The 9,103-nt window shown below is 51.7% G+C and overlaps 1 protein-coding gene across 1 annotated transcript; it reads left to right on the top strand.

The window, feature by feature from the left end:
- Positions 1 to 7,682: 7,682 nt before the first annotated feature.
- On the top strand, positions 7,683 to 8,880 carry LOC146189493 (ubiquitin-conjugating enzyme E2-17 kDa-like). The gene is made up of 2 exons (XM_084605279.1): positions 7,683 to 7,883; positions 8,626 to 8,880. The coding sequence occupies exons 1-2, from the start codon at positions 7,683 to 7,685 to the stop codon at positions 8,878 to 8,880; spliced, it is 456 nt and encodes a 151-aa protein (XP_084461405.1).
- The last annotated feature ends 223 nt before the right edge of the window (positions 8,881 to 9,103 follow it).

Below are 9,103 nucleotides of genomic sequence, written 5' to 3' on the forward strand. Positions count from 1 at the left end.
GTATGTATGTATGTACGCATGTATGTATGTATGTATGTATGTACGCATGTATGTATGTATGTATGTATGTACGCATGTATGTATGTATGTATGTATGTATGTATGTATGTATGTATGTATGTATGTATGTATGTATGTATGTATGTATGTATGTATGTATGTATGTATGTATGTATGTATGTATGTATGTATGTATGTATGTATGTATGTATGTATGTATGTATGTATGTATGTATGTATGTATGTATGTATGTATGTATGTATGTATGTATGTATGTATGTATATACGTACGTAAACGCTGCGGCATCGCCATCACCATCGCTTGTCTCCGGCGCCCATCTCGCTCGCGCTGAAGCTGTGCCCTGCGGCTGGTAATTCGATCCCTTGTGCCCAAAGTACTGCCAGCGCTAGACGTTCCAACCAACCATTAAATCCACATTACACTTGGTGGAGGTCAATCTGAAGTTCCCCGTACCCATCTCGCCCTGGAACTTCGCAGCAGAACATTGACTACCCCAATGACGGAGCCGACTTCATTGCACCTGCCTCCGCCCGTCACCTGCACAGGTGCGCTCCGTCAACGGGACCCGACTACCTTCAGCGGAAGCAGCGATGATGACGTCGACGATTGGCTGACCACTTACGAGCGGGTCAGCCGTCACAATAACTGGGACGACAACCGTAAGCTCAACAATGTCATCTTTTACTTGAGCGACGTCGCTAATCTGTGGTTTCGAAACCACGAGTCGGACTTTTCCACCTGGGCGAATTTCAAGACTAAATTTTCTGATGTCTTTGGCCGCCCCGCCGTCCGAAAACTCTGCGCGGAACAGCGTCTTCGATCGCGACTACAGCTGCCCGGTGAAACGTTCACCAGTTATATTGAGGACATTGTTGATTTGTGTCGCCGCGTTGACCCGACCATGACCGAGGCCGTTAAGATACGTCATGTCCTCACAGGAATTGATGCCGGCGCTTTCAACATGCTTATCGCCAAAGGCCCCAATACGGTCAAGGAAATATACGACCTCTGTCAAAGCTACGACGAACTCCGCAAGGAGCGTGCTTTGATTCGCCAGCCTGATGCATCACTCACTGGATTAGCCGCGGAGAGGGAGTCATCTAGCCTCTCTGAAGACATCAAGGCTTTTATACGTCAGGAGGTCGCGCGCCAACTGTCCCTACAGCCATATGTTAAGGAGTCGTCAACAACTGGCCTTGTTCCGGAGCTTCGCCATGCAATCCAGCAGCATTTCTCTGAAGTCCTCCCTAATCCTGTTCCTCAATCAGCTCCGGTCGCACCCTCAATGCCGTTACTCACGCCCACAGTTTCATCCTCCGGCGTTGCGCCACTGAGCTACGCTCCAGCATTCGCGCCGGCTCCTCCTCAAGTATTGCGTCGCACGTATGCCGAAGTCACTTCAAGTCCACCGCCTGAGCCAGCATATGCCTATGCTTCGCCCCCCATGCGGTCCGCACCAACAGCCTTTGCTCCCCCCTTGCGTCAGACACCATCTCCATGGCGCACTGCAGACAACAGGCCTATTTGCTACCACTGCGGCATCCCCGGACACACTACACGCTACTGCCGGCGCCGAATAAATATGGCCTTTGCTGCACGGCCTGCGCCACCTTATTTGGCCCCCCAGTTCCCAGTCCCATCGGGTCCTCCAACAGCACCCCCTGAACCCCCGGACTTCCGCCCTCGTCGTTCGCCATCACCACGTCGCCGCTCCATTTCGCCAATGCGCCGACGACCCGCTACCCAGCCGGAAAACTAACCGCCGCAGTTCGCGAGGCACGAACTGCGTATCCGACCGAATTTCAAAGTCCTCGTCTTAATCCCGCGAATGTTATTCCTGTCATCGTTGAAGGTGTTCATACTCTTGCGCTCGTCGACACCGGTGCCGCTGTATCAGTTATCAGCCAAAAACTCTGCCGCTCCATCCGAAAGGTGACTACGCCTCTCGAGGGACTATCGCTTCGTACCGCATCCGCTCACAGTATACAGCCGACAGCTATCTGCACTGCTCGCGTCGTCATTGCTGCAGCCTTTTACATCATCGAATTCGTCGTTCTCCCCACATGTTCTCATGACGTCATTCTTGGCTGGGATTTCCTGTCCCAGCATCATGCTATCATTGACTGCGCCAGTCCTCAAGTAGAGCTCATTGAATCGAGTGATGCACCGTCTGATGCCCTGCTCCACGAGCCGTGTCCTCGTTTTGCGACCAAACTCCTCGTAGCACATGACACAACCATCCCACCCGTTAGCGCTGTTCTGGTTCCCCTCACTGCCTCTTTTACCACCGCCGCGACAGTCCTCTTTGTGCCCTCTAACGTTGTCTGCCGCCGCCGCCACTTACCGCTGCCGTTTGCCGTCCTTGACATGAAAAACGGCGCTAGCACACTTCTGGTAGCCAATCCTCTTCCGTCTCCCGCTATGTTGATCGAAGGGGAGTGCCTCGGCCGCATCGAGCCCGTGGACCTTCTGTTCACCTTTGATGATGTGTCATTCCCTGTTTGCCAAGTTGACGCCTTGACTCCAACTCGTGTGGCTTCAGATCCGCTACAGCGGGACCTTTTTGACCATTCCGTGGACAGCGCTCTAGAACCGCGCCACCGCGAGCAACTTCTCGACCTTCTACACCAATTCCGCGCCTCCTTCGACATTCCGCAATCTTCCTTGGGCCGCACGACGACCGTTTCCCACCTCATCGACACTGGCGCTCACCCACCTCTCCATCAGCGGCCGTATCGGGTGTCCCCGACTGAGCGCCGTGTTATTGCCCAACAAGTCGATGACATGCTGCAACGCGGAGTAATTAGAGAATCCTGTAGCCCATGGTCGTCTCCTGTGGTTCTAGTTAAAAAGAAGGATGGCTCCATACGATTTTGTGCTGATTATCGCCGCCTCAACAAAATCACTCGTCGTGATGTGTACCCCCTCCCACGAATCGACGATGCCCTAGACTGTTTGGAAGGCGCAGAATTCTTTTCCTCACTCGATTTACGCTCCGGGTATTGGCAGGTGCCCATGGCAGAAGCGGATCGTCCTAAGACCGCCTTTATTACTCCGGACGGACTATACGAATTTAATGTTATGCCATTCGGACTCTGTAACGCCCCAGCCACATTTGAAAGAATGATGGACACTGTACTGCGCGGCCTGAAATGGAACATCTGTTTATGCTACCTCGATGATATCGTCGTCTTTTCAACCGACTTCCCGACCCACCTGACTCGACTTCGCCAGGTCTTCACCTGCCTAACCCGCGCCGGTCTTCAACTCAACCTCAAAAAGTGCCGCTTTGGTGCCCGCCAGCTCACAATACTCGGACATGTTGTGTGTAAAGATGGAGTTCTGCCTGATCCTGAGAAGCTGCGCGCCGTCGCTGACTTTCCGAAACCGACCACTTTGAAACAACTGCGAAGCTTCGTGGGCCTCTGCTCGTACTTTCGTCGTTTTGTTCGGAATTTCGCAACCATCATAGCCCCTCTTACACAGCTCTTGAAAGGCACCCCTAACCTCTCCTCTTGGTCGCCAGCCTGCGATGATGCATTCGCGACACTGCGCAATGTTCTGACGTCACCCCCAATCCTTCGCCATTACGACCCTACTGCACCTACAGAACTTCACACCGATGCCAGTGGTGTCGGCCTCGGCGCCGTCCTCGCCCAGCGCAAGCCTGGCTTCTCCGAATACGTTGTCGCCTACGCAAGCCGTGCTCTTACCAAAGCCGAGTCCAACTACTCCGTTACCGAAAAGGAGTGCTTAGCAATCGTGTGGGCTGTAACGAAGTTCCGCCCTTACTTATACGGCCACTCCTTCGAGGTAGTTACAGATCATCACGCTCTCTGCTGGCTCGCGTCTCTCAAGGATCCGTCTGGCCGTCTCGGGCGCTGGGCTCTCAGGCTTCAGGAATACGACATCCGTGTAGTGTACCGCTCTGGCCGCAAGCACTCTGACGCCGACGCTCTTTCTCGGTCACCGGTGCGCTCGCCTAACTCATCGTCCCCTCCTCAAGCACTCTTGTCAGCACTCACCATTGAGGATATGCCTTTCGAGCAACGACAAGATCCTTGGGTTTCTAACCTGCTGGATATCCTTGGCACTACTTCCGCGGCTACGCATCCTCGGGCACTCCGCCGACAGGCCTCCCATTTCGCCATTCGGGACGGCCTTCTCTACCGCAGGAACTACAACTCAGACGGCAGAACGTGGCTTCTTGTCATTCCGCGCCACCTCCGCTCCGAGGTTTGTGCCCACCATCACATTGACCCTCAAAGCGCTCATGCCGGCGTCCTCAAAACCTATGATCGAATTCGTCAGAGGTACTACTGGCGGGGAATGTACAATTTCGTACGGCGCTACATTCGCTCTTGTACCGTCTGTCAACAACGCAAGATTCCTCGCCACCCCGCTGGCCCTCTCCAGCCTTTACCTTGTCCAGCTCGCCCGTTTGATCGCGTGGGAATCGACCTTTATGGTCCGCTACCATGCACGGCCGCTGGTAATCGATGGGTCATCGTCGCAGTCGATCACCTGACCCGTTACGCCGAGACTGCTGCCCTTTCCGCGGCGACAGCCCGAGAGGTAGCCCATTTTCTTCTACACCACTTCATTCTTCGACACGGCGCCCCTCGCGAGCTACTGAGTGACAGAGGTCGTGTCTTTCTTTCCGAAGTAGTTCAAGAGCTCCTGTCGTCTTGCAAATCGATACATCGGGCTACAACCGCGTACCACCCACAAACAAACGGCCTCACGGAGCGCTTCAACCGTACGCTTGGGGACATGCTCGCAATGTATGTTACATCTAAATCGGGAAGCTCCAACTGGGACCAGGTACTGCCATTCGTAACGTTCGCGTACAACACAGCCACCCAAGCAACAACTGGGTTTTCGCCCTTCTTTCTCTTATATGGCCGTGAACCATCTTGTACTCTGGACACAATTTTGCCATACCATCCAGATGCCTCTGAGTACAGTGCCTTGTCAGATATTGCACAGAAGGCCGAGGAATGCCGTCAGCTAGCTCGCACGTTTACCTTCAACACTCAAGGCTATCGCAAAGATCAGCATGATACCGATACCCCTGCTCCCACGTTCCTGGCCGACAGCTTCGTTTGGCTATGCGTTCCTGCCACCAACAAACTAGACACCAAATACCACGGACCTTATCGCGTCTTGGAACGCACATCCCCTGTGAACTACGTCATCGAGCCAGTCACCCCTTCTTCCGACCACCGCCGTCGCGGCCGCGAGGTTGTCCACGTTAGCCGCCTCAAGCCATATTACAACCCTCTGGTCGTCTCTTCTCCCTGAGTCGCCAGGATGGCGACTTCTTCACGCGGGGGAAATGTAAAGAAGACAAAGAACAGAAAACGCTGCGGCATCGCCATCACCATCGCTTGTCTCCGGCGCCCATCTCGCTCGCGCTGAAGCTGTGCCCTGCGGCTGGTAATTCGATCCCTTGTGCCCAAAGTACTGCCAGCGCTAGACGTTCCAACCAACCATTAAATCCACATTACAATACATACATACATACATACATACATACATACATACATACATACATACATACATACATACATACATACATACATACATACATACATACATACATACATACATACATACATACATACATACATACATACATACATACATACATACATACGTACGTACGTACGTACGTACGTACGTACACTCCGCCGGGGTGGTGCAGTGGTTGGGGCGCTCGACTACTGCGCCCAAGGACGCGGGATCGAATCCCGGCCTCGGCGGCCGCTTTTCGGTGGAGGCGAAAAGCAATGTGCCCGTGTGCTGTGCGATGTCAGTGCACGTTAAAGAACCACAAGTAGTCGTAATTTCCGGAGTCCTCCACTGCGGCGTCTCTCGTAGCCTGGGTTGCTTTGGGACGTTAAACCCCACAAACCAACCAACCAATACGTACGTATGTATGCATGTATGTATTTATTTATGTATGTTGGCATGCATGCATGCCTGCCTGCGCGTGGGTATGTGTGTAATGTGTGTATGCCCTCGTTTATTTTAGCGTTTCAGCACTTGCTTTACATCCCGGTCGGACTTTACAGTCATGTCTGTCTGCTCTTGTTGCGCCTGTAGGAAGAAGGAAAAGAAAATGTACGGGCCTGCTACTGGCTCTATAGATGGTTTATGTATAGGAAGGGAAAGGCACGGGAGCTGTCTCACTTGTTTTTTGTGGACAGCTCAATCGTTCCGTAAGGGAAGGGAGGAAGGTGGGAGTGAAAGTGTAAAGAGAAAGATGAGCCGTAATGGAGGGCTACGGAGTAATTTCGACCACCTGGGGATCTTTAAGTGCGCTGACATCGCATAGCACACGGACGCCTACTATATAGATGAGCCACCTCCGCTGTCTCGTGCGGACGGCAGAGAGAAAGCAGAGAAGAAAGAAAAAGAAGAGGGAGAGAAAGACGCGCGCCGCAACGACCGTTGTCCACCACTTAAGCGGTGCCGGGTGCAATGACGGCCTACAACAGATAAAAATTCAGTGGTATGGCTAGCCCCCGCCGCAAGCGGCGTTGGCCTACCAGTCCCAGCCTCGTAGGGCCAGGAAAGGCCGCCCTTCACATCCCGCTCAACCCATGTCTGTCTGCCTTTTTAAGGCGAAACCCTTTTTAGGCTCTTGAAGTGAAATCCCGCCCGCGAGTTGTGCGCGACATCTATGCGCGAGATTTGCCATATTCCGCAAGATTAATAATAATTGGTTTTATAGGAAGGGAAAGGCGCAGCATCTGTCACACTTGGGCTGTGGACACCTGAACAGCGCAGAAAGGGAAGGGAGAAAGGTGGGAGTTAAAGTGGAGAGAGAGAAAGGGGAGGCGTAGTGGAGGGCTACGGAATAATTTCGACCACCTGGGGATCTTTAACGTGCGCTGACATCGCACAGCACACAGACGCCTCTTCGTTTCGCCTCCAAGATTCGGCGAGATGTGTTCTTGTCAAGCGTTCGTACCATCTGCAATCCCACACTTGAGCGCGCGCCCAGAAACGCGTGACAGGCGCGATGGTGCAGCGGCCGTGAGCCCTTGCCGGAGAAAGTGTGACAGATACTGCGCCTTTCCTTTCCTGTCAACTAATTATAATTACATGTAGCACTGCAACGAACGCCGATAAGAGGCTAACGATGAGGGGCAAATGATTAGAGAGGAAAAATTGGCTTTCGCCATTCTCTTAATTTAAGCCTCTATTTTTTTTCTATGTGCATTTGGGCGCGCGCGCATATATTCTCGCTTTTCCTCAAGAAAGTATCAGCTGACTATGCCTTTTCCTTCGCCGTTTAGTAAGTGCCAAGAGGTAGCTCAGGGCGATGCTTGTTTAAATTACGTCAAAGTTCTGCTTTATTAAAGTAATTTTGACACTTTCTGCATTGAATGACATGGAATTCACATCGGACGTAAGGCGAACTTGCCATTCAATTTACGCACTTCCACATTTTGGCAACTGTAATGCCTTCGGCTATGGTAGCCAAACTAGCATTGAGACCTCTCACGGAAGCGTGTTTGAATCTCTAACACAAATACTCGTACTCTGTGCAGGTTGTCGTGGAAATTCAAGTGGCAACTGATGGCGAAAAACGGTTCGCAGAAGGCCAGGCCGAGTCAGTCTTGAAAGGTCGACCTGTGTAGCTGCGGAATGGCCGTAGAACGCATCAAGAAGGAGCTGCGGGAGATGAATGTCGACCCTCCCGCCAACTGCTCCGCCGGTCTTGCTGATAATTGGAACTTGTTCAACTGGCAGGCCACCATAACTGGAGCCGAGGACAGCCCATATGAGGGAGGAGTGTTCAAGCTTGGCATCGTTTTCTCCAACGACTATCCCTTCGTGCCCCCCAAGGTAAGGACGCCTGCGTTGCCTTTCTCTGATGCCTGTCACCTTTAATCCTCAAGATTACCATTACCGTTACCATTACCACCACCACCATCACCACCACCACCACCGTCACCATCATCACCATAATAATATTTATTTACAGTTAAAAACTTGTGGTTTAGGACACTAAATAACGGGTGACAACATAACCAGCAATATGCAGCATCTGAAAGAAAACATCTTTCATAATTAGAACACTGAGAAAATGTTTGTCACAATTGTTATGTTAGTGAAATTTGTTGAAAACATATTTTACAATTAGAGGGACACTAAGAAAATCTCTGTCACAATGGTTGCGTTAGTAAAATTCGGTAGGGTGATCTGAATCTGAGCTAGTTGGTTCATAATAGTGTTTAACTATTCGATGCGGGATCGAATCCCGGCCTCGGCGGCCTCTTTTCCATGGAGGCGAAAAGCAAGGCGCCCGTGTGCTGTGCGATGTCAGTGCACGTTAAAGAACCCCAGGTGGTCGAAATTTCCGGAGTCCTCCACTACAGCGTCTCTCATAGCCTGAGTCGCTTTGGGACGTCAAACCCCACAAACATTATCACATTACATTATCACTCCTTTGTTAGACCATGGCCTCCGAGATCATCCCCGTGCACGCGCGTGGAGGTGATTTCTGAGCCCATGGTTAGACAATATATACCGGATCTTTAAACATTCCAACTCCTTTCATCAGCATGAGCACGCTTCCAACTCGCAGGTAAGGTTCGTCACGAAGATCTTTCATCCCAACATCAGCAGTGACACGGGGGAAATTTGCCTCGACGTCCTGGAGGCGCAATGGTCTCCTGCACTGTCCGTCGGAAAGATCCTGTTGTCCATATCTTGCCTCATGTGTGACCCTAATCCGGATGACCCCTTGGAAGCTACTGCGGCAGCATTGTACAACGAAGACCGTGACGCCTACAACGCCATGGCACGCAAGTGGACCAGGGCGTACGCCATGAACAATTGATGACTACGTGTTTCTTCGCTTTTGCTGCGGATTAGTAAACGCGGCGCCGATGTCTTTCGCGCTTTCTCTTTAGTTCTTTTATTTTGGGTAAATGTTTTGATTGATTTATTTGATTAGTAAATTGATTGATTGATTTTTTGCCTCCTTTCCCTCTCTCAGCTCCAGGCTACGGAGGGCCTGTAACACCGTGATGGATACGCGTTCACAACTGATTGTAAACGTT

Source organism: Amblyomma maculatum, chromosome 5, assembly GCF_055883805.1.
Source record: "Amblyomma maculatum isolate TAMU_Amacu chromosome 5, ASM5588380v1, whole genome shotgun sequence".
Lineage (NCBI taxonomy): Eukaryota > Metazoa > Arthropoda > Arachnida > Ixodida > Ixodidae > Amblyomma > Amblyomma maculatum.

Coding starts and splice junctions, on each gene's coding strand:
- LOC146189493 (XM_084605279.1), top strand. CDS start 7,683: ATGGCCGTAGAACGCATCAAGAAGGAGCTGCGGGAGATGAATGTCGAC. Junction 7,884..8,625: donor ATCCCTTCGTGCCCCCCAAG/GTAAGGACGCCT, acceptor TCCAACTCGCAG/GTAAGGTTCGTCACGAAGAT.